The sequence below is a fragment of the Schistocerca gregaria genome, chromosome 6, assembly GCF_023897955.1.
Source record: "Schistocerca gregaria isolate iqSchGreg1 chromosome 6, iqSchGreg1.2, whole genome shotgun sequence".
Classification (NCBI taxonomy): Eukaryota; Metazoa; Arthropoda; class Insecta; order Orthoptera; family Acrididae; genus Schistocerca; species Schistocerca gregaria.
In genome coordinates this window covers 541,697,691-541,723,807 of record NC_064925.1, presented here as the reverse complement: position 1 = coordinate 541,723,807, position 26,117 = coordinate 541,697,691, and the positions used below count along the sequence as shown (strand labels likewise).

At 40.4% G+C, this 26,117-nt stretch overlaps 1 protein-coding gene across 1 annotated transcript in view; it reads left to right on the top strand.

Annotated features, from left to right (window-relative positions):
- Nucleotides 1–26,117, top strand: part of LOC126278931 (dynein axonemal heavy chain 1-like) — an 825,957-nt gene that overhangs the window by 530,590 nt on the left and 269,250 nt on the right. The window contains 2 exon segments of the mRNA XM_049979209.1: nt 10,502–10,710; nt 21,148–21,250. Of these exon segments, the coding sequence (XP_049835166.1) occupies nt 10,502–10,710; nt 21,148–21,250 (312 nt within the window).

Below are 26,117 nucleotides of genomic sequence, written 5' to 3'. Positions count from 1 at the left end.
ATCAATATGTGTGTGTGTGTGTGTGTGTGTGTGTGCGAGTGTACACCTGTCCTTTTTTTCCCCTAAGGGAAGTCTTTCCGCTCCCGGGATTGGAATGACTCCTTACCCTCTCCCTTAAAACCCACACCCTTTCATTTTTAACCTCTCCTTCCTTCCTTCCTGACGAAGCAACTGCCAGTTGCGAAAGCTCGTAATTCTGTGTGTGTGTTTGTGTGTTTTGTTCATGTGCCTGTCTGCCGGCGCTTTCCCGCTTGGTAAGTCTTGGAATCTTTATTTTTAATATATATATATATATATATATATATATATATATATATATATATATATATATATATATATATATATGCTACTCATTAAAAAAAGAGCTCTCTAATCCAGTTCTAAGTTTACTTCATACATTCACTCAGAAATGTAATTCTTGTCTTTGTTCCATGACGATCTCTGTATCAAGTCCTCCTCAATCTCAATAGATGGCAATACTCTCATCTGTCATGGACCACACACCCCCCCCCCCCCCCCCCCTCTATACTTACATAGTTTAAAAACATTTTACTTACATTCCATTTTTTGCTGCAAGAAATTACCAACATTTCTTTGGAGGCAATAACTACATAGCTTGCAAATGAGAAGTGCATGAAGAAATAGATCTTAAAAAGTTTTATCTTGCATCAGCTTGGATCCAACTGATCTCAGTGGAGTTTCCAGTGGCATTTGACTTGTTTGTATTCGTGAATCATTAAATACAGTTTCACTGTCAGAGACCGTTAGCTCTACTCCAATTTTCACAATTCCCTCTTCCATAAACTACTACTACTACTACTACTACTACTACTACTTCTACTTCTTCTTCTTCTTCTTCTTCTTCTTCATTGAAGGGACAGGTATTGCCAGCTGCAATAGCTCCCTAGAGGATGTGGGAGGGTCTTAGCAGAGCACAATGGTGTTGATAGCACACCAATTCCTTCTGCACTCGGCAGCAATTGCAGCCACAGTGTAGTGTTGTCTTCTCTTGGCTTGTAAACTCCAAGGCCACAAAGGTAACATCCACTATACAATCACTAAATTCGCAAAAAATTATGAACTGTTTTCACTGTTCATTTAATAGGATCTATTTACTTCCTGTTTCATATACTTTTTCTGTGCCTACTGGGTTCAGTATTTACACAAACTACTTTCTCTTCTTTTCATAGATGATCCACACCATATGTGGAGCAAAAACTTAACAAACCTGCCACCCAACCCATCTCCGTATACTTGAGTATTGATTGAACCTACATTATACACTACTCGCCATTAAAATTGCTATACCACGAAGATGATGCACTACAGATGCGAAATTTAACCGACAGGAAGAAGATGCCATGATATGCAAATGATTAGCTTTTCAGAGCATTCACACAAAGTTGGTGCCGGTGGCTACACCTACAACATGCTGACATGAGGAAAGTTTCCAACCAATTTCTCATACACAAACAGCAGTTGACCGACGTTGCCTGGTGAAACATTGTTGTGATGCCTCGTGTAAGGAGGAGAAATGCGTACCATCACATTTCCGACTCTGATAAAGGTCGGATTGTAGCCTATCGCACTTGCGGTTTGTCATATCACGACATTGCTGCTCATGTTGGTCGAGATCCAATGACTGTTAGAAGAATATGGAATCGGTGGGTTCAGGAGGGTAATACGGGATGCTGTGCTGGATCCCAACGGCCTCGTATCACTAGCAGTCGAGATGAGAGGCATCTTATCTGCATGGCTGTAACAGATCGTGCAGCCACATCTTGATCCCTGAGTCAACAGATGGGGACATTTGCAAGTTAACAACCATCTGCACGAACAGTTCGACAACGTTTGCAGCAGCATACAGCTTGGAGACCATGGCTGTGGGTACCCTTGATGCTGCATCACAGACGATGGTGTACTCAATCACAAACTCGGGTGCATGAATGGCAAAACATCATTTTTTCGGATGATCCAGGTTCTGTTTACAGCATAATGATGGTCGCATCCGTGTTTGGTGACATTGCGGTGAACACACATTGGAAGCATGTATTCGTCATCACCATACTGGCGTATCACCCAACATGATGGTATGGGGTGCCATTCGTTACACGCCTCGGTCACATCTTGTTTGCATTGACGGCACTTTGAACAGTGGACGTTACATTTCAGATGTGTTACAATCTGTGGCTCTACCCTTCATTCGATCCCTGTGAAACTCTACATTTCAGCAGGATAATACACGGCAGCATGTTGCAGGTCCTGTACGGGCTTTTCTGGATTCAGAAAATGTTCGACTGCTGCCCTGGCCAGCACATTCTCTAGATCTCTCACCAATTGAAAACGTCTGGTCAGTGGTGGACGAGCAACTGGCTCGTCACAATACGCCAGTCACTACTCTTGATGAACTGTGGTATCGTGTTGAAGCTACATGGGCAGCTGTACCTGTACATGCCATCCAGGCTCTGTTTGACTCAGTGCTCAATGTTTGATTCAAGGCCGTTGTTATGGCCAGAGGTGGTTGTTCTGGATACTGATTTATCAGGATCTATGCACCCAAATTGCGTGAAACTGTAATCACATGTCAGTTCTAGTATAATATATTAGTCCAATGAATACCCATTTTGCATATGCATTGCTTCTTGGTGTAGAAATTTTAATGGTCAGTAGTGTACTATCTTCTGTTGCTGGGTACAAGCAAGTGACCCATTTAGTGATGTTACATGGGACCACAATTTTCTCAGGTTTTGGCAAGATCTTTTCACAAAAGTATGACTGTGTAAGTTGTATCCTTCAAGCATTAATATTTTTATAGACACACAAATTTTTTAAAAAAATTTCCTGTCAGCATTCCACATTCATTTTTGAAATGAGATTCCAACAATCCCTGCTTCCTCAGCATTTTACAAATTTTATTAGTAAATCATTGTGTGTCCTTTTCACCCTTAATCCACTTACCCATTACATACTTCTCCAAAGAATGCTATACAATCACTTTGCCTATAATTCTCCTCCATCCATCATATTGGAACCAAGCGATGTCCATTCTTTGTGTAAGTTGGATGATAATAACAGCTTTTCCATTCTTTCCTGCCTATATAGTCTTCTTGTCTCATTGATGTAACCACTGTCTCTATGGTGCCATCATGACACTAATCCCTGCATATTCTGACCCTGTCGATAAGGTGAGGTCTGTTTGTAGTTGCAAGGTCTAAAATGTTTCCATTGCATGTGGATTGTCGAACTAGCTACTCAAGACTGATTTTTGAATGTGTGCGCAGAACTACTTCACAAGACTCTCTGTCCATACCGCCTGCAGTGATTCCATTGATGTCCCGGCCTATACTCAGTATTGCATGAAAGGGGTTCTCCTGCATCACTGAGGCTAGACTTTCTTTGAATAGTTCTACAAATGTTAGATAGAAGTCCCAAGGTGGTCACCAAGATTAATGACCCTACTGTACTTACCTGAATGTAAGATGAGGTTCTTTCCCATATTTGTCAGTCGAAAAATACGTCATCTTATATTCCCCAGTTAATCCTTGCTGCTGAAGTTAACTTTTTATGTTGTTTAATAGATTATTTAGGAGTCATATACTTACACATGAAACTTTGACTGCTGAGGTCACACGCAGATTATTTTGAAGGACTCAGAGGGGCGGGGGTGGGCCAACAATGCTCGTATTCCAGCAGCCTCAAGATTTCTCGATATGCCAAAGCGCTTGATATAGTATCGACATTGCTTGAAGATCATTTGACATTTGACTTTCATGGTGGGAGTGCAAGAGATACACGAGAAATTGTGTTCTAGCCACTGCAACAATTTATTGCTCTGTTTAAAATTTGATAATTTTGTGAAATGCAAGAGGAAATAGCACAAATTTCAATCATTTTACAAACTCATGTTGTATTTGAACAGGTTTGCAATAAATCTCATACATGTATGGTTACCATGTACAAGCATTAATGCTGCTTTTTAAATAATGTAACATTCAATATTTTTTTATTATAAGAGATCATAATGATTTACTAAGAAGGTAGCAGATGAAAAATTCAGTGAAATTCAGTTGCTGTTCACGTATTAGAATAATGGAGAAAAACATTACCAGCTTTTAATTAGCTTTAGAGCATATGGCGTACCGTAGGTACAACCAAAATGGAAGGGTATCTGTTGAGAGGCCAGACAAACATGTGGTTCCTGAAGAGGGGCAGTAGCCTTTTCAGTAATTGCAAGGGCAACAGTCTGGATGATTGACTGATCTGGCCTTGTAACAATAACCAAAACAGCCTCGCTGTGCTGGTACTGTGAATGGCTGAAAGCAAGGGGAAACTACGGTCGTAATTTATCCCGAGGGCATGCAGCTTTACTGTATGATGAAATCATGATGGCGTCCTCTTGGGTAAAATATTCCGTAGGTAAAAAATAGTCCCCCATTCGGATCTCTGGGCGGGGACTACTCAAGAGGATGTCGTTATCAGGAGAAAGAAAACTGGCGTTCTACGGATCGGAGTGTGGAATGTCAGATCCCTTAATCAGGCAGGTAGGTTAGAAAATTTAAAAAGGGAAATGGATAGGTTAAAGTTAGATATAGTGGGAATTAGTGAAGTTCGATGGCATCAGGACAAAGACTTTTGGTCAGGTGAATACAGGGTTATAAACACAAAATCAAATAGGGGTAATGCAGGAGTAGGTTTAATAATGAATAGGAAATTAGGAATGTGGGTAAGCTACTGCAAACAGCATAGTGAACGCATTATTGTGGCCAAGATAGACACGAAGCCCACACATACTACAGTAGTACAAGTTTATATGCCAACTAGCACTGCAGGTGATGAAGAAATTGATGAAATGTATGATGAGATAGAAGAAATTATTCAGGTAGTGAAGGGAGACGAAAATTTAATAGTCATGGGTGACTGGAATTCGTCAGTAGGAAAAGGAAGAGAAGGAAACATAGTAGGTGAATATGGATTGGGGCTAAGAAATGAAAGAGGAAGCTGCCTGGTAGAATTTTGCACAGAGCACAACTTAATCGTAGCTAACACTTGGTTTAAGAAACATGGAAGAAGATTGTATACATGGAAGACCCCTGGAGATACTAAAAGGTATCAGATAGATTATATAATGGTAAGACAGAGATTTAGGAACCAGCTTTTAAATTGTAAGACATTCCCAGGGGCAGATGTGGACAATCTATTGGTTATGGCCTGTAGATTAAAACTGAAGAAACTGCAAAAAGGTGGGAATTTAAGGAGATGGGACCTGGATAAACTGAAAGTACCAAAGGTTGTACAGAGTTTCAGGAAGAGCATAAGGGAACAATTGACAGGAATGGGGGAATGAAATGCAGTAGAAGAAGAATGGGTAGCTCTGAGGGGTGAAGTAGTGAAGGCAGCAGAGGATCAAGTAGGTAAAGAGACGAGGGCCAGTAGAAATCCTTGGGTAACAGAAGAAATATTGAATTTAATTGATGAAAGGAGAAAATATAAAAATGCAGTAAATGAAGCAGGCAAAAAGGAATACAAACGTCTCAAAAATGAGATCGACAGGAAGTGCAAAATGGCTAAGCAGGGATGGCTAGAGGACAAATGTAAGGATGTACAGGCTTATCTCATTAGGGGTAAGATAGATACTGCCTACAGGAAAATTAAAGAGACCTTTGGAGAGAAGAGAACCCAGTTCTAAGCAAAGAAGGGAAAGCAGAAAGGTGAAAGGAGTATATAGAAGGTTTATACAAGGGCAATGTACTTGAGGACAATATTATGGAAATGGAAGAGGATGTAGATGAAGATGAAATGGGAGATACGATACTGCGTGAAGAGTTTGACAGTGCACTGAAGGACCTGAGTCGAAACAATGCCCCCGGAGTAGACAACATTCCATTGGAACTAGTGACGGCCTTGGGAGAGCCAGTCCTGGCAAAACTCTACCATCTGATGAGCAAGATGTATGAAACAGGCGAAATACCCACAGACTTCTAGAAGAATATAATAATTCCAATCCCAAAGAAAGCTGGTGTTGACAGATGTGAAAATTACCGAACAGTCAGTTTAAGAAGCCACAGCTGCAAAATACTAACACGAATACTTTACAGACGAATGGAAAAACTAGTAGAGGCCGACCTCGGGGAAGATCAGTTTGGATTCCGTAGAAATACTGGAACACGTGAGGCAGTACTGACCTTACGACTTATCTTAGAAGAAAGATTAAGGAAAGGCAAACCTACGTTTCCAGCATTTGTAGACTTAGAGAAAGCTTTTGACAATGTTGACTGGAATATTCTCTTTCAAATTCTAAAGGTGGCAGGGGTAAAATACAGGGAGCGTAAGGCTATTTGCAATTTGTACAGAAACCAGATAGCAGTTATAAGAGTCAAGGGGCATGAAAGGGAAGCTGTGGTTGGGAATGGAGTGAGACAGGGTTGTAGCCTATCCCCGATTTTATTCAATCTGTATATTGAGCAAGCACTAGAGGGAACAAAAGAAAAATTCGGAGTTGGTATTACAATCCATAGAGAAGAAATAAAAACTTTGAAGTTCGCCGATGACATTGTAATTCTGTCAGAGGCAGCAAAGGACTTGGAATAGCAGTTGAATGGAATGGACAATGTCTTGAAAGGAGGATATAAGATGAACATCAACAAAAGCAAAACGAGGATAATGGAGTGTAGTCAAATTAAGTCTGGTGATGCTGAGGGAATTAGATTAGGAAATGAGACACTTAAAGTAGTAAATGAGTTTTGCTATTTGGGGAGCAAAATAACTGATGGTGGTCGAAGTAGAGAGGATATAAAATGTAGACTGGCAAGGGGAAGGAAAGCATTTCTGAAGAAGAGAAATTTGTTAACGTGGAGTATAGATTTAAGTGTCAGGAAGTCATTTCTGAAAGTATTTGTGTGGAATGTAGCCATGTATGGAAGTGAAACATGGACGATAAATAGTTTGGACACAAAGAGAATAGAAGCTTTCGAAATGTGGTGCTACAGAAAAATGCTGAAGATTAGATGGGTAGATCACATAACTAATGAGGAAGTATTGAATAAGATTGGGGAGAAGAGAAGTTTGTGGCACAACTTGACCAGAAGAAGGGATCGGTTTGTAGGAAGTGTTCTGAGGCATCAAGGGATCACCAATTTAGTATTGGAGGGCAGCGTGGAGGGTAAAAATCTTATAGGGAGTCCAAGAGATGAATACACTAAGCAGATTCAGAAGGATGTAGGTTGCAGTAGGTACTGGGAGATGAAGAAGCTTGCACAGGATAGAGTAGCATGGAGAGCTGCATCAAACCAGTCTCAGGACTGAAGACCACCACAACAACAACAACAACAACAACAACATAATTATTGTCATGAGAATAAATTACAGCAGCAAGACTCATCGAGGAGTTAGTTCAGTAGATCGCAAGATGAGGAAATTTCGGGAACTGGACTGTATTGTGATTGCGATCTTTTACTTATGTGTTAGTTGCTGATGTTACAGAGGACTTCTACCCTACTAAATATTGCAGTCCATGGTTCACAGTTGCTCAAGCACAGCAATACTGTAGGGATTCGTGGGGGGGGGGGGGGGGGGGGGGGGGGGAGCATGACTGAACTGAGTGTGGGGAGGGGGGCAGTGAGCGGGCAGCAAATCGTGTCATGTTGCCAATCATGGGAATGTATCCCATGTACTCTGTAATTTTAGGAATATCTACCATGCTTAAGCTACATTTTGCATGAATCCATTTGTAGTCTGAACTGAACTGACTTAAAAATTGGACAAATACTCAACAACAGTATCCATTCCTGTAGGAGATGGTATATGTCTGTACAGGAGATGTGGTGTATATACGTGTTGGTACTGCAATGTTGTCGATGTGCACCATGATGTATGATGGGGAATGAAAGAGAGTGCTGGTTCTACACAGGCAGTCAAAGACAGGTAGACAAACTATTTGTTTGGATGCAAGAGCCATTGTAACATTCTCACGTCAGTGTAGAAGTGAAATCTGAAATGTATTCAGGTAAAAACTGCTGAAGCCTTAGGTTCCATGGTAACCACAGCCTCAGAATCTCAACAGATTCAGAAAAAACCAGCCAAATATTTGTGACAACAATGATATAAACTTCACAGCTGTTTTATTAGGATGATGATGATGATGTTCGAATCGAATGTCATGTGACTAGGGCCTCCTGTTGGGTAGACTGTTCACCGTGTGCAACTCTTTCGATTTGATGCCAGTTTGGCGACTTGCTCATCAATGGGGATGAAATGATGATGATTAGGATAACACAACACCCAGTCCCTGAGTGGAGGAAATCTCCGACTCAGCCGGGAATCGAACCCGGGCCCTTAGGATTGACATTCAGTTGCACTGACCACTCAGCTATTGGGGGTGGACACATGATGATGTTTAAAAATAGCGACATCACAGTTGACAGGGTTAGTAAGCGAAGAACGTAGAAAGGAAAAAGTCAACAAACTAATGTGAACCATTTCTTTTCATATATTTTATTTCTCCTTGTGTTATCAAAATGTAGACAACCAATAAATGGCATCAATTTAGGATAAGTGTAATGTTAATTTTTTAGGCAGAAACTTTATTTAAATAAAACATTTCATGATTTTGGTTACTCAGAATAGTTTAAAAATAATTTTTTCGCGAAGCACCCCTGAAGAAAAGGGTACATATTAACAATTAGGTTTGCCTTATATTCCTGTAAATACAGTGTATGATGATCAGTTATCAATAGGACCTGAAAATGCAACATCTATTTCTAGCAAAATTTGCATGTATTTTTGGCAAAATGTGCGTATAATTTTTTTGTTTATAAATGATTAGATGCACAAATTTAGGTTGTCACACTATGTACCTGAAAACAAAGCCTTCATGTGAAGAAATTGTGTAATAAAAAAGACTTTTCACTGGAATGTTTACTTTTGCAAAAACTAAAATAGTTTTTCCCTGACTGCCTCCCTTTCCCCAGAGGCCCAAAATGATCTTTGCTTACTTCTTTCTTCATTTTGTTTATGGTGAGAATCAGCAGTATTTTTCCACCAGTGAACAGAGTGCTTCTCTGATGTAAATATTTCTCATCTGAATTTTGTAAACCAATTTTCCAATTCTGCCTCTGGTTCATCATGTGTTTGCTCCAGTATTGATTCTGAAAATGCAGTTGTAGTTGCCTGATTTCAACTTCAACAACAGTTTTCACTCTCTTGTGGTCAGATTATCTTGTTATAAATTTTTCTTAATGTAGATGCGGAGTGACTTTTTGTGCAGGAAAGGAGAAGTAGAAATAGAAATATTAGACTGAGTATGAAGTTGCCTAAATCTAATAATTAATTAAACACAGTCAGCCATTGTGCTGACTGAATCAGGAACGGGAACAGCTAATTTCCAGGTGTTATATTTGACAATTCTAGCAAAACCTCTTCAGCCCTTAATATGTAGACATGAAAGTAAACAACAATGTGCAGAGTTGGTTTTTTGTCACGTGGGAGATAAAGAGTGATTATATCAACTTTTGAACTGTCGAAGTAGACAAATGGAAGTGTTTCTATGTTCTAAGATGCTAAGTCCCGCAGCTGATTCCTGACGCAGTGTTTATCAAGACCATTCAGCCACCCAGGGCCAGTTTAAATCTTAAGTGACACAAACTGCCACATAGAGCACCAAGCTGAGAGGGGCATCTTAGGTGCCACAACAGTAAGATTTCTGTACACAGTGTATCACAGTAAGTGAAAAAAACTGACATACATGAAACTATACAGAGGGAAATGGGGAGTCAAAAGAAAATTTGCTTCTGTAGAAATGTTTTCAAATTGGCCCTGCTACCAACCACAACTGACATTTTCCAAGACCATTGAGTGCACCAATACATCAATGCGTTCATGCAGTTATTATTTTGCAAACCCATTCTTACACATATTATTTTACCAAATTGGGCTTCGTCAGATGATCTGATGTACTAGTAACTGAAATAGTGTTATGTTTTTGATATTTTTTGGGGAAAATAAATCTATTTCAAACAATCTCCAAGAAAATAGTTCATCTGGATACACTTCACCATCAAATAGCATTTATCAGGTAACTTTACATTTTGAGGCATTGAATCCATAGTTGCATTTATCACAGAATGCAAATTTTTCAGGTCTGTAGTTAGAATAAACTATTTTACATGCTATCATTCTATGAGACACCGTAGAGATGTTTGGGACTTCAGCAAGGAAGCAACTGCACACAAATACTTCTGCTCTCGACCCTTTTCCAACCAACTGTTGGTGATCAAAAATTCTTCTCCAAAAATGTTTGAACCAGCTACCTCTCAACAAATACCATTACATTAGTATCCATTAGCAACCTTCAATATGGGGACAAATAGACAAGAAGTAATTTATTGTTCTCATATTTCAAAGAGTCCTTTTATCAGCAAGTAAAACAATGAAATTAAATATGATTTGTTTCTGAATCCTTGCCACAGCACTAATGTAGCTCAAAAATTGCTTTATATGTTTACAGATTAAGTTGGAGTCCTTCCTAGAAGATGTTAACAGTATTCTTAACTCCGGTGACGTCCCTAATTTGTATGCAGCAGATGATCTGGAACGCATCAACCAGAAAATGCGTGGTTTTGTGACAGAGATGGGACTCCCACCAACCCCAGCTAACCTATTTTCAGCTTATGTGAAACAAGTTCGTGCCAACTTTCATTGTCTTCTGACAATGAGGTAATTGGTAATAATTTATCAGATTGTGACTGGTAAAACTTGATTCTGTGTTTTATTAATCACAGGGAGTTTTTCTATACTATTACAGAATCTTCTTTTAACACTCTATTGTAGGAATCATTATATTTATTCTAATCATATTGAAATGTTGGAACACATGAGGCAATACTGACCCTACGACTTATCTTTGAAAATAGATTAAGGAAAGGCAAACCTACATTTCTAGCATTTGTATACTTAGAGAAAGCTTTTGACAATGTTGACTGGAATACTCTCTTTCAAATTCTGAAGGTGGCAGGGGTAAAATACAGGGAGCGAAAGGCTATTTATAATTTCTACAGAAACCAGATGGCAGTTATAAGAGTATAGGGACATGAAAGGGAAGCAGTTGTTGGGAAGGGAGTGAGACAGGATTGTAGCCTCTCCCTGATGTTATTCAATCTGTGTATTGAGCAAGCAGTAAAGGAAACAAAAGAAAAATTTGGAGTAGGCATTAAAATACATGGAGAAGAAATAAATACTTTGAGGTTCGCTGATGACATTGTAATTCTGTCAAAGGCAGCAAAGGACTTGGAAGAGCAGTTGAACGGAATGGATAGTGTCTTGAAAGGAGGATATAAGATGAACATCAACAAAAGCAAAACGAGGATAATGGAATGTAGTCGAATTAAGTCTGGTGATGCTGCGGGAATTAGATTAGGAAATGAGATACTTAAAGTAGTAAAGGAGTTTTGCTATTTGGGGAGCAAAATAGCTGATGATGGTCGAAGTAGAGAGGATATAAAATGTAGACTGGCAGTGTCAAGGAAGGTATTTATGAAGAAGAGAAATTTGTTAACATGGAGTATAGATTTAAGTGTCAGGAAGCCGTTTCTGAAAGTATTTGTATGGAGTGTAGCCATGTATGGATGTCAAACACGGACGATAAATAGTTTGGACAAGAAGAGAATAGAAGCTTTCGAAATGTGGTGCTACAGAAGAATGCTGAAGATTAGATGGGTAGATCACATAACTAATGCGGAGGTATTGAATAGAATTGGGGAGAAGAGGAGTTTGTGCCACAACTTGACAAGAAGAAGGGACAAGTTGGTAGGACATGTTCTGAGGCATCGAGGGATCACCAATTTAGTATTGGATGGCAGTGTGGAGGGTAAAAATCATAGGGGGAGACCAAGAGATGTATACACTAAGCAGATTCAGAAGGTCGTAGGTTGCAGTAAGTACTGGGAGATGAAGAAGCTTGCACAGGATAGAGTAGCATGCAGAGCTGCATCAAACCAGTCTCTGGACTGAAGACCACAACGACAATAACATGAGAAAGAGTAATTACAAACCGAGCAATCATATTTTATGGTATGTTATTTGTCCTTCAAATGTAGGCAGCTATGATTCTGTACAAACACACGTATAATGATTTATGCAAATGGGTGTTGAAGGGTAAGAAATTGCTCGTAACACGTAGGTATCAGTTAATTTAACAAACTTCCAAAGCACAGAAAAAAATTTATAGGGAAGCTGCTTTTTAGTAGCTTTGAATGAATTTATTACTGATAAGTGTTAGAGTATGGCAGAAAGTGTGTCAGAGGAGTAGCAACAATGACATGAAAGGGATAGATTTCTACTCACCATAAAGATGACATGTTGAGTTGTAAACACCCATAATGGAAAAAATTGTTACACTGTTAGATTTCAGCCAAAACTTTCTTCAGAAAAGGAAACACACACACCATTCACACAAGCACTCATGCCCATGTAACCATGGTCATTGGCAGCTTGCGTCGGACAGCCAGAGTAATGTCAGAGGAGTAGATTATCTTCATTTATGCTGTATTATTTATAAGTAATTGAGATATCTGTGTTTTGTAATTGTGCCCAGAAAGTCATGACGTGATTTGAAATGTATGTTTGTAATTCAGGACAATTATTGTTTTCATCTAAGGAGAAAAATAAATAATAGGTGACTTGACCAGTCAGTAACCATACAGGATAACCAGCTTACATGAAGAGAACATACCAGTTGCAACTGTAAGATGAGGTGCATCATTTACATATTAAAATGCAATAACTGCCTCTATTCTGAAAAATATCTACCGTGCTTAATCCATGTATGGGGTTGAGTTTACATGGCCAGAGTTTTCAGCCTTCAGAGGACACCAGTTCCAATAATTGTGAATGCAAGTAAATATCAGTTCTGCAGGATCTTTTTCATTAAGTATAATTTACTAACTGTGTATTCTATGTTCTTTGGATATATATGTTCAAAAAATTAGACTAGTGAAAACAGTATCATGGAGACATATATAAACACATGTGCCAAAGGGAATAATGTGTGCAAACTTTAAAACTGTGTATTATGTCAGATGCATAGATGCAAGTCCTGTGCAAAAAATATGGCTCTGTGCAAGAGAGAATAAAAATTATTTAAGTAAAAATTAAAAAAAAGATTAAATTATCATAGTGCTTTAGAAGAAGCACGAGGCTTAAAATAGGAAATGAAGCAACAAAATGGAAAATAAGAAAGTGAGACACTGGGCTGTTGCTGAACACTAGATCTCCCAAGACACACAATCTATGTGAATAAGCAACTGCACACAAACACTTCTGCTCTCGAAGTTTCTGCTAGAAACATGGCAGAAACATTAAATGTCCTAAATGTGATGGGAAGTTACATTTTAGTTGTGGAAACATAGACCCGTTACTGACTGTAGATGAAAAATCTGTGCAGGAGAGGAAATTTAATACATCCATTAACAAAGCAAGTACAGAGTTACTAAACAGACAGTAAGTGCACAGTAATGATAGTGTTTATATGTTAAAATAAAGACACCCAAATGTCATATGCCACTGTGACTACTTTAAAAAATGACAGTGGTATGAAACCTCATGATGACTAGTATAAAATACTCATACACGGAAAGAGCTTCCAGATTCACTGAAAAATCAACAAAAACATCACAGACAGAGAAGAGAAGGGTTCTTATGCTACCTGATAGCTGTGGAATGTATTTATGTAAGTTGAATAGTTCAGAGCTCAGTGCAGCTTATAGTGTGAATGCTGGATGTACCATTCTTTTTAAGTGATAGGTTTTGTTTTTATGCTGGCTAAATATTTCAGTCAAATTGATACACTAATAGCTATAGTCTGCTCAAATGAGATAAGAGACCAGTTCAAACAGTAAAAGTGTTAGAAACAGTGCTATTGCAGTCCTTTCACCACTTAGACATGTGACATATCTAATATGTATGATCAACCAGAGCTATATACTAATAATAAATTATTTAATAGTGTAGTGGTGCCACCTGATGTCACTGCAGAAATGAGTAGCTGGTGCAGCCCCGCTGAGGATTGCTGTGGTGGCTTTACATAAGGAGCACATATCATCAGAAACAACCTCTGATGAGACCACACAAGATACCAACATGTGAACTGTCCCAGAGCTAGCCTGAGTCAGTGGTGATACAATACGAGTATATGGCGGATGTTATCTGTGTGGCTGTTGTGTACATAGTGTGGGATGTACTTTGATATAGCGTAAACTGGGCCTTGCTTCAGAATAAGAGCTTAAACTATTTCCGAGGAGCTTCTTGTATAAAGGACGGTAAAAAAAAAAAAATTATTCTATACCATGAGAGATTCCGAGTAGATCAGGGGGGGGGGGGGGGGGGCAGGCAGTTAACATGGGTTCCAAAATGCACGCCATATGTTCTTCATTGACACTGTGAAACACATCCCTTATACTTCAAGGCTGTTGCTATTACATCCAACTTCCATAATACAGTAAATAAATAAGGACACATTCCTCTGTTATTGTCCATGGGTGCAGCATACAGTAAACATCTGTTAATATTACTGTAAACCATATTTATGTTTTGGACATGTGGAGTGCATACATTTATGGCAATGGAACCACATTGTGTTTTGATAAGTTTGTGAAATGTTTTCACAGTGAAGTTTCATCTTTGAACTTATCAGCATAATGGAAGCCTATTATTCCACACAGGAAATGCAGACATTACAGTACCGGTGCCATCTTCAGCAACTGCACCCACTGCACTGCTCGCAGCTAATTGAGAGTTGGCAGATTTGAATCTACCACCAGCTTGCTGTCAGGCAAGCATCACTCTTCCGTTGTTAATCATTCTGACAAGGAATGGATCACTGAACTGGAGGGCATGACTAGGAACTGTAAATTTAACTGTGCTTCCTGATGCATTTATTCAAAACCTTGCTGATAACAGAATACAGCCTGAAATTCAGAAACATCACAGTCCTTGTCTCAATGATGCGCTTAAAGTAATCAAAGCTCAGGAAGTTCAAGTTAATCTGCCTGTTGTTGCTACACTGACCATGGATAATCAGGTACCGCAGTACCTAGAATTTTTCAATTGCCTTTGACCTAACAATCCTTGGCAACACTTTTCTATTGATTTTTCTGGTCTTTCCTGGAGCAAAAGATGGCTCATTGTCATTGATATATGTAGGAAACCTTCTTTTGTTATTCCAGTGCAGTGTATTACTAGTGCTAGCAATATCAAAACACTCATTTCTGTCTTTTTCTTACAATGATTGTCACAAACAATTGTTTCAGACAATGGTCTGCAGTTTTCTTCTATATAATTTAAAAATTTTGCAACCACCCTCTCACTAATCAAACAGAGAGGCAGAACCATGCTTAGCGTTCTAGAGAAAATGCTTTGTTGTTGTTTCTGAGCATCTTTTGCACTATTCCTGCTGACAGTGCTTTGCATAGTCATCACCACCCCACTTTGTTGCATCTCTTTCACCTAACCACTCTGTTTCTCATGTAAACTTTGCAGTGAAGTTCTGTATGAATAACGCGGTTTCCTATCATGCCTATAATAAGCCTTCCAAATGGGAAACCAGCGTTTTCACTCAAACATCTGGCCATCCTGATTGTACCATTCATGGCACATCTGGCACCCATCTTCAGCACCTAAATGATTTCATTCCTGTGATTATAGTAATTCTACCATAAAGATTAGTTTTTCAGACATGTTGTCTGCAACACAGCCTGCTGCACTTTAGCAAGCCTTCGCTGGTGCCTGACAACCAGACGTGTGGGTCTCCCGATGGCTGTGCCATAGAGAACAACTTCTGCCAACTTCCACAGCTGCCTTCTTCACAGCCACTGCTGGAGCCACAATGCCTGTCACTGTGATTGCCATCATAGACATCGAGCATGCACCAGCTGTACAAAATTCTGCGTCCTCAACATTGCCAGTGCTGCACCCACCTGTACTGTCGGATGAACATCTACTTCCAGATTCTCGGCTGATGTTTCTGAATGTTTGTAATGTGAATGTCTGGACGCTTGTGGTTGGTGTCATTGTGCCGCAGCCAACTGCATCAGCAGTGCCACAGCGCAGACCTCCTTCTTGTAATCATCCACACCATCACTGTGTAATCACAGTACACAGTTTTATGGGGAAAGAATGTGGTATCAATGGCATCTGTGTCAAACGGCCGAAACACACTATGTGCTGCCACTCACAGCTAAGTGAGAGATGGCACTTTTAAATCTGCTGCCAGACGAGTGTCAGGTTTCCATCGCTTGCAGTTGTTCATTGGTTGACACATACGCCACTGGAGGACACAAATCCACATGACCTAACTGCTCAAGACTCTGACTGGCTGGTACATCTTTTTAAGCAACCACAATTCTGAGCTTGTCTATCATGTACAGTGCTCCTATAGACTTACCAGCAGTAGTGTGGAAGACTGCAGCGAGGCCAATATATCGAACATAGGACAGTGGTACTAAGCATTACTGATCTTAAAAGATGTAAATAAGGTGTGATCAAAAAGTAAAGGGATTTTGTAATGTTGTGGGCTTTATACAACAAATTTTCAATTTTTTTTTCCTTCTCTTTTTTGTTGCTACCTTTGTTTCTGATGTATGTTTGCATTTTCAGCCATTTTGAAATTTAGTTTATTTTTACGAGTTGCAAAAGGGTATATATATTTTTGAGTGCACAGCAGATTTTTACTTTCAAAAAAGATTGCTCAAAGAATCTGTATGAAATATTGTTTGAGTTATGGAATAAAGTGCATCACCGCATTTGAAATGTTGCCTGTGTCATTTGGCAAATCTACTATGAGAAAGACAAGTGTTACGAATGGTATAGATGTTTCAATGTGGGTCGAGAAGACATTGAAGACCACGACTGCTTTGGATGCTGTAGGACATCAGGTACTGTTGACAATGTAGAAGAAGTAAAGAAAATTGTTCTTAAAATCACTGAATCACCATCAGAGAGGTTGCTGATGTTTTGGGCATGAAATGTGTAGTAGCAAAGTTTGTTCAGAAGTTGTTGAATTTGAACCAGAAATGATGTCATATAGACATTACTTAGGAATTGCTAAATGAAGCTCACAATGATCCAGAACTTATAAGGAATGTTATAACAGCTCATGGAACATAGGTATGTGCATATGATGCTCCAAACCAAGCCCAGTCATCCCAGTGGAAATTCTCTGAAGAGCTAAGACTGGGAGGGGGAATATATATAAATGCGATAAGTGTGATCACATTTGAAGGTTCTTCTCGCTGTTTTCTTCAATTACAATGGAATAGTGCATCATGTGTTCCTGCCTTATGCTCACATGGTTAATAAGGAATACTACCTGGAAGTACACACCATTTGTGTGAAGCAGTCCAAAGAAAGCAATCAGAAATGTGGCAAAACCACCCGTAGAAATAGCATCATGGTAGTGCTCCCACTCACACATCAGTACTTTTTTGTGAAAAAACAAACATTCTTTGTTGCCTCAGCCATCATACTTTCTGGACATGGCCCTCTATGACTTCTTTAGTCCCTAAGCTGAAGAGAACCATGAAAGGACATCGTTTTGCCACCACTGATGTGACAAAAACAGAATCACTGAAGGAGCTGAACACCATAACAATAAGCGAGTTCCACAAAGTGCTTCCAAGATTTTAAAAAGCTTTGACACAAGTGTATTATATCTGAGGGAGATTTCTTTGAAGGGGACAAGGCTGATGTTTATGAATAAATTAAGATTCTTTAAGAAAAACAAAAACTCCCATTGCTTTTTGATCACACCTTGTTTAGGTGTATCAGCATTCTAGACTATTTTTTACTTTCAGTAGTGTGACTATATTGTAAATACCTCAGGTTCACAGAAGATCCCACAGAATTCACACCTATGTATAACTGCTATTAAACTACCGATAAAACGGACATGATCTTCAGTTGCTTCCATTTGCTAGACCATGACAGAAGACAATATCCACAATTCCCTGTGTGGTATAATAGGTTTCCATTGTCCTGGTAAATGCAAAGATACAACCACACTGTAAAAGCATTTCACAAACTTATCAAAACACAATTGATTTCATTCAAACTGATGTATGCTGTGCACGTACTCAAAACTCTGAATACAGTTTACAACAAGACACTAACAGATGTTTAATACATGCTTTATCTATGGACATCAACAGAAGAGTGTGTCATTTATTTATTGCAGTCTGTAGGTTGTTTGTAATAGCAAAGAGCTTGCAGTAGAAGAGATGTTTCACAGAAGCGTTGTTGAACAAGTGCTCCTGTCTCTTAAGTTATACATTTTAGAGCACCTGTTTACTTGACATTTTTGTTCTGTTTAGCTCCACACTACCACCTCTCAAAATGCAATAAAATTAATCTGTTTTTAAAGAAGTTCTGACAACCTACTAGGAGTATGTAATAGTTTTAGTAACAGTACCGGAAAAGGAAAGTTGCTACTCACCATATAGCAGAGATGCTGAGTTGTGATAGGCACAATAAAAACATTCATACAATTAAAGGTTTTGGCCATTAAGGCCTTTGTCAGCAGCAGACACATGTAAACGCAACTTGCACACACGTCTTCAGTCTCAGAGAGCTGAGACCACACTGTGAACAGCAGCACCAGTGCATGATGGCAACTGGGTGGGGGTAAGGAGGAGGCTGGGGCGGTGGTCACAATTGGATGGAGGAGTGAAATGAGTTAGGCAAGGTTCAATATTGGTCTTTGGTTAAGTCTGATTGGTCTGGTTGGTAGCAAAAAGTGTTTCCACTACAGGGACCGGGAGAAGGAGAGAAGCTCTTTAACTAGTCCAGCATGATTGAATTTGGGAGTGGCGCAAAAGGTGAGGCCTTTGGAAAGGGCTGATATTTCTGTGGGAGTAAGGCTTCTGGAGGAAATGTTCATAACTGTGTTGAGGGTCTGTTTAGGTTCTGGGTTCTGTGTTGTGGTGGTGAGTGGGAGTTTGGGAGGGTAGGGTAAATGTAGTAGGTCTGCAAGACAGGGTTTGTCAGCTATGAGAGGGCGTGGGGGCGGTTTGGAGGTGGTTGTAAAAGTGGTGGACAGTGGTGCTCCAGGGTGGGAGTAGGAAGTGAGTAGGATGGAGAGCTTTTTGAGGTGATGTTGTGTGTGTTGCTCAAGATCCTGCAGGGAAAGAGTTTCAGTGTGTGTTATAGGTTCCAGAAATTTAGGATTGCATAGCAGGAGAATTTTGCGTATGGAGGGAAGGTACTGCAAGGAGGATTGGGCTTGGTTGATATGGTTTTGCAGGACTATGTTGGTGAGGGCTAAGGATTGGTAGAATCTGAACAGGTGGACGTCATTGTGGAAGGAGTGGTGGCAACCAGATGGGTAATTTGATGGTAAGGTCATTAGGGGGGATTTCATGAGACAAGCAACAATGCAGGAACAGTATGTGGGACTGGGATCTGGCTAGGAATAAGGAAACTTTTCTGTATTGATGCAGATGGAAGGAGCATGGATCCAGGGTGGTGCAAAAAATGCGAAAAATTTCATAAGAAAGTAGAGTTATGTCGGAAAAATTACGCAAAAATACACCCAAATATGTGTGGAAAGTACAAAAAGTATGAAATGGATGCACAAGGAGGAAAAAAGAGATGAAATCTGAGGAAGACAATGATAGTGGAAGGCGAAAACTTACTAAAATTTGCGAGAAATCTCAAGGGTCAACGTAGAAAATTACTAATCAATAACAAATATATGTATATTACTGTGGGTAGCAGGTTTACAGGTGAATAAGCGTAAGAGGGACAGCAGATGTGACTGGAAGAGGTGGATTTCATGGGTGCGAACAGGCATAGAATGGGGAAAGTGTGCGGAGGTGGGGAGAGGTTGGTAGTTAGAGATGTAAGATTGTGTAGCACCGTAAAAGTGCAACAGATAAAATGTAAAAATCCAGGAATTGACACAGAGAGCGTTAACAGTTTGGAGGTATAGGCTTCATTATATCAGCGGAATGTGGGACCTAAGATGCTGCACTAGCAGTCAGCGTGTCCTTAAGGGCCATCTGTTATGGGCGGTCGAGATGGTTGATAAAGTGTGGCTCATAAGTAGAGTGTGGAGTGCGGTTCGTAAGGCAACAAGAGAAACATAGGAAAGAAAAGAACGAAGGAATGACATTTATATCCCTCCTTTTCGCTATTTACCCCCTCCCCCACACCTTCTCTCCTGCCCTCCGTCTAAACTACAACACTTGACTGTCCACCACTCCCACCGTACTACGCCTTCTCCTCCACGCCCCAGCCTCCTCCTTACCCCCACCCAGTCGCCACTCCCATCATGCAATGGTGCTGCTGCTCTCATTGTGGTTTCAGCTCTCTGAGACTGCAGACATGTGTGCAAGTTGTGCTTATGTGTGTGTGTGTGTGTGTGTGTGTGTGTGTGTGTGTGTTTACTGCTGACAAAGGTCTTAATGGCCGAAAGCTTTAATTGTGTGAATCTTTTTATTGTCCCTATCATGACTCAGCATCTCCACTATATGGTGAGCAGCAACTTTCCTTCTCTAGTACTGTTACATTCCATCCTGGATTTTCCATTGTTTACTTGTTTCAGTATTTAGAAATATCTTACAAATTACTGCTTCTAGGAGTTGATTATCTACAGTCAAGGATTGTAGATTTCCATTAGCAGCATGGCAGGTAATAACATTCACTGTAAACTGGCTTCTTTAAATATTAAGAAAGATATTGCAGATAATACAAGCTGTTGTGTGTAATCTGGAAAGCAATAAACTTTACAAAGTAATGGCTTCTCTGTCAGATTTGATATGTAAATCTTTCCTGTGTAAGTACAGATAATATATAATAATTAATTGATAACTATTAATAAAGTTTACGTAATGAGTTTGTGACATCTGCTTCTCTTAACACCTGCTTGCCTTCACTCTTTCTTCATACACACAAAACTTAGATCCCCCCTTCATAATGAGACCTATGAAACATGGTCAGTGAATAACTGCATCATGATTTTAAATGTCAAATAATGTTTTATGGTGTTGTTGCAAACTGGTCTTATTATTTCAGCACAGAGTGTGACAGTAATAACTTTGTGTAAGAAATTTCCTAATTTTTTTTCTGGATGAAATACCTGATTAATCATTTCTCTGCTAACAGTCCCATTGGAGAGGTGTTCCGTGCACGTCTTCGACAGTTCCCTGCCCTTGTTAATTGTTGCACAATTGACTGGTTTAGTGCATGGCCTGAGAGTGCTCTTCAGGTGAGGCCAATAAAACATCATAGCTGCATTTATAATTGTAGTACAGATACTTTCTTGTATTAAGAAGTGTAGTGAACAGTGTTTCCGGTGTATTTAAATTATCAAATAATCTTTGGATTTTATTTTTATGTCCTAGTTCAGTTAATGTAATGCAAGAACTGAGGAATATGTACTCAACAAAAACTTCCATACTTATGTGGGACACATTCAGTCTATAAATGTATTTCTGCTCTTTCTTCATGCTTCTCTTCCTCCCTTTCTCTTCTGACAAAAATTCCATCTGGAATTGTTCCACCATCTATCAGTTGTGGTGACATAGGTGTTAATAAAATTATGTTCTCAATTCCTTTCCCGGTATGCAGAAAGAGATACTAGGCTCTTAAGGGTGGCTACTATCCTCCAAGCATAGTCTGCCAATAGATGTTTGTCATCATATCTGCAGATGAACCTAATCCTCCAGTCATTCCCATGAGAGAACAACAGCTGAGCACCACTTAACTACCCACATTCTTCACAGTGACTACTTGTCATCATTCCTGGAAAGATGATCATCCTCATCTGTGCCTCACAAGTCACTCTTTCTACATTCACATTCTCCTCTCCACTGTCTCCAGTTCATCGTGTGCCACACACTACTCCTTCAGTGTTGACCATGATGAACCAACTGGTGTCACATTGCTAGTATGTCTCATTTCTGTCTCTCCCTCCCAACCATCAGCTGTCCTCTCCTTCAGCCTTTAGCTGCCCATGTCACCTCATTTCTCTGGACATAACTATTCATCCTAAGGTCTTCGAGACACACATCCATGTAGCTCTCGCTAAGATAAGTGATAAGTAGTGAAATAAGAGCTAATTTAGTTAATATTACATTTTAAACAAGTGCATTTACTTCTTCTCTAGGCTATCTATTGAAGGTTTAGCTATTCTGTGCATATTTCGATGGAAAGGAAAGTATTTTGTATAGGCTGGTAGTCATTAGTTTCGTCTACATTCTAGGCATGAATTTTGTGCATGTGTAGATCTTTATTTTTTACTATACTTAGTGGTTCAAAGTTAAGTTAATTCATGTCTGTCATATGGAGTTTAGGTAGTTAATTAAAACTTTTGAAAGTAAGTTTAAAAGTTTCTTTACATTAGCATTTCGTTACATATTACAGGTTGTGCCAAGTTATTCTCTGCTTTTGTGTAAATTATTCTGTCAAACTTTGTGTGGCAAATGTGGTGGTTGGCATAGAAATCTGAAGGAGGAGGTGTTCTGTGAAGACTGTAGGTTATGGTTTATTGGGGTGAATGTAGTGGTGAGGAAACAACAGTAGAATATGAGGCTCTTCCATAGCAATATAGATTATGTAGAAAGGACAGAAAAATTGCTTAATAGGATGCTGAATTAGAAAATGTGAATTTGGAAGGGAGGAAAAAGAGACGGGGTGTTGGAAAAAGGTAGCAAGCAAATGGCAAAAAATGGATACTGCTGAAAAAACTTTCTAAATTCAGTTAGTAAATCAGTGTGGCTTCCTATCTGAAGTAGCGGAGGAAGGGCCTCATCCAGATGTAGTTGAATGTAGTCTAAAGCTGAATATTAGCTTAAAGAAAAAAGACAGGTCAGGATCAAATCAGAATAGGAAAGGAAGAACTCTGCTTCTAGGTAGCAGTCATGGGAGGGGCATAGGTCAACAGCTTCAGGAGAAATTAGTTGCAGGGTACCAAGGCACAAGTTTTGTGAAACCAAGTGCTTGCCTTAGCCAGGTAACGGCCAGCTATGTAGCGACTTTCAGAAATAAGATCAGGTAATTATAGTTGGGGGAGCAGGAAACAGCCTGGCATGAATCCAAGATATAGTATTAGGAGTGACCTGGATAAAATAGGAGCAGAAACTGGGCACATAAATGTGTGGTTTGTGGAGGGTTTTCAGTGCCATGATCGGCCCTGGATAAACATTGCTTTAAGGCATGTCAACACTGAACTGAACAGGATTCTCCGGACACGGGCAAAGTCTCAAGTAAGTGTTGTTCCAGTTGATGCTATTGGCAGGTGGAGATACACTATATATGGCTTGCACCTAAATAGGAAGTGGAAAGATATGTTAGCTTCTCTATTAGCAGATACTGTAAGGGGGCCAAAGTCACACAAGAGTAGATCCCTGTGGTTAATGGGACCAGACAGTGAGGTTTTTTAAGTTAAAGCCAAAGTCCAGACAGATAACAGTCACGAAAAATAGAATAAAAGAATCTTCATGTGCAGTAAATAGGGATAAAGCTAAGGGATAGTATCAACTTAACTTCATCAAAATATCAGGGGAATAAAAAATAAAGTGGATGAGTTGTTAGTGTCTTTAGATTATATCAAAAAGAAGAATGAGATTGTTGGGTTCAAATTAATGATGTAAATAAAATAGAAAGAAACTTCCACATGGGAAAAATATATTAAACACAAAGATTCCAAGACTTACCAAGCGGGAAAGTGCAGGTAGACAGGCACAATAAAAAAAACCACACAAACACACACACAGAATTTCTAGCTTTCGCAACCGACGATTGCTTCTTCAGGAAAGAGGGAAGGAGAGGGAAAACCGAAAGGATGTGGGTTTTAAGGGAGAGGGTAAGGAGTCATTCCAATCCCGGGAGCGGAAAGACTTACCTTAGGGGGAAAAAAGGACAGGTGTACACTCGCACACACACACACATATCCATCCGCACATACACAGACACAAGCAGACATTTGTAAAGGCAAAGAGTTCGGGCAGAGATGTCAGTCGAGGCGGAAGTACAGAGGCAAAGAAGTTGTTGAAAGACAGGTGAGGTATGAGCGGCGGCAACTTGAAATTAGCGGAGGTTGAGGCCTGGCGGATATCGAGAAGAAAGGATATACTGAAGGGCAAGTTCCCATCTCCGGAGCTCGGTTAGGTTGGTGTTGGTGGGAAGTATCCAGATAACCCGGACGGTGCAACACTGTGCCAAGATGTGTTGGCCGTGCACCAAGGCATGTTTAGCCACAGGGTGATCCTCATTACCAACAAACACTGTCTGCCTGTGTCCATTCATGCGAATGGACAGTTTGTTGCTGGTCATTCCCACATAGAAAGCGTCATAGTGTCGGCAGGTCAGTTGGTAAATCATGTGCGTGCTTTGACACGTGGCTCTGCCTTTGATTGTGTACACCTTCCGGGTTACAGGACTGGAGTAGGTGGTGGTGGGAGGGTGCATAGGACAGGTTTTACACCAGGGGTGGTTACAAGGGTAGGAGCCAGAGGGCAGGGAAGGTGGTTTGGGGATTTCATAGGGATGAACCAAGAGGTTACGAAGGTTAGGTGGACGGTGGAAAGACACTCTTGGTGGAGTGGGGAGGATTTCATGAAGGATGGATCTCATTTCGGGGCAGGATTTTAGGAAGTCGTATCCCTGCTGGAGAGTCACTTTCAGAGTCTGATCCAGTCTCAGGAAGTATCCTGTCACAAGTGGGGCACTTTTAGGGTTCTTCTGTGAGAGGTTCTGGGTTTGAGGGGATGAGGAAGTGGCTCTGGTTATTTGCTTCTGTACCAGGTCGGGAGGGTAGTTGCGGGATGCGACAGCTGTTTTCAGGTTGTTGGTGTAATGGTTCAGGGATTCAGGACTGGAGCAGATTCGTTTGCCATGAAGGCCTAGGCTGTAGGGAAGGGACCGTTTGATATAGAATGGGCCGCTGTCATAATGGAGGTACTGTTGCTTGTTGGTGGTTTTGATGTGGACGGATGTGTGAAGCTGGCCATTGGACAGATGGAGGTCAACGTCAAGGAAAGTGGCATGGGATTTGGAGTAGGACCAGGAGAATCTGATGGAACCAAAGGAGTTGAGGTTGGAGAGGAAATTCAGGAGTTGTTCTTCACTGTGAGTCCAGATCATGAAGATGTCGTCAATAAATCTGTACCAAACTTTGGGTTGGCAAGCTTGGGTAACCAAGAAGGCTTCCTATAAGCGACCCATAAATAGGTTGGCATATGAGGGGGCCATCCTGGTACCCATGGCTATTCCCTTTAATTGTTGGTATGTCTGGCCTTCAAAAGTGAAGAAGTTGTGGGTCAGGATGAAGCTGGCTAAGGTGACGAGGAAAGAGGTTTTAGGCAGGGTGGCAGGTGATAGGCGTGAAAGCAAGTGCTCCATTGCAGCGAGGCCCTGGACGTGCGGGATATTTGTGTATAGGGAAGTGGCATCAATGGTTACAAGGATGGTTTGCGGGGGTAACAGACTGGGTAAGGATTCCAGGCGTTCGAGAAATTGGTTGGTGTCTTTGATGATGGATGGGAGACTGCATGTAATTGGTTGAAGGTGTTGATCTATGTAGGCAGAGATACGTTCTGTGGGGGCTTGGTAACCAGCTACAATGGGGCGGCCAGGATGTTTGGGTTTGTGAATTTTAGGAAGTAGGTAGAAGGTAGGAGTGCGAGGTGTCGGTGGGGTCCGGAGTTTGATGGAGTCAGGTGAAAGGTTTTGTAGGGGGCCTTGAAACTCCGCCTGGACATCAGGAATGGGATTACTGTGGCGAACTTTGTACGTAGAGTTGTCTGAAAGCTGACACAGTCCCTCAGCCACATACTCCCGATGATCAAGTACCACGGTCATGGAACCCTTGTCAGCCGGAAGAATGATGATGGATCGGTAAGCTTTCAGATCACGGATAGACTGGGCTTTGGCTGTGGTGATGTTGGGAGTAGGATTAAGGTTTTTCAAGAAAGATTGAGAGGCAAGGCTGGAAGTGAGAAATTCCTGGAAGGTTTGGAGAGGGTGATTTTGAGGAAGAGGAGGTGGGTCCCGCTGTGATGGAGGACGGAACTGTTCCAGGTAGGGTTCAATTTGGATAGTGTCTTGGGGAGTTGGATCATTAGGAGTGGGAT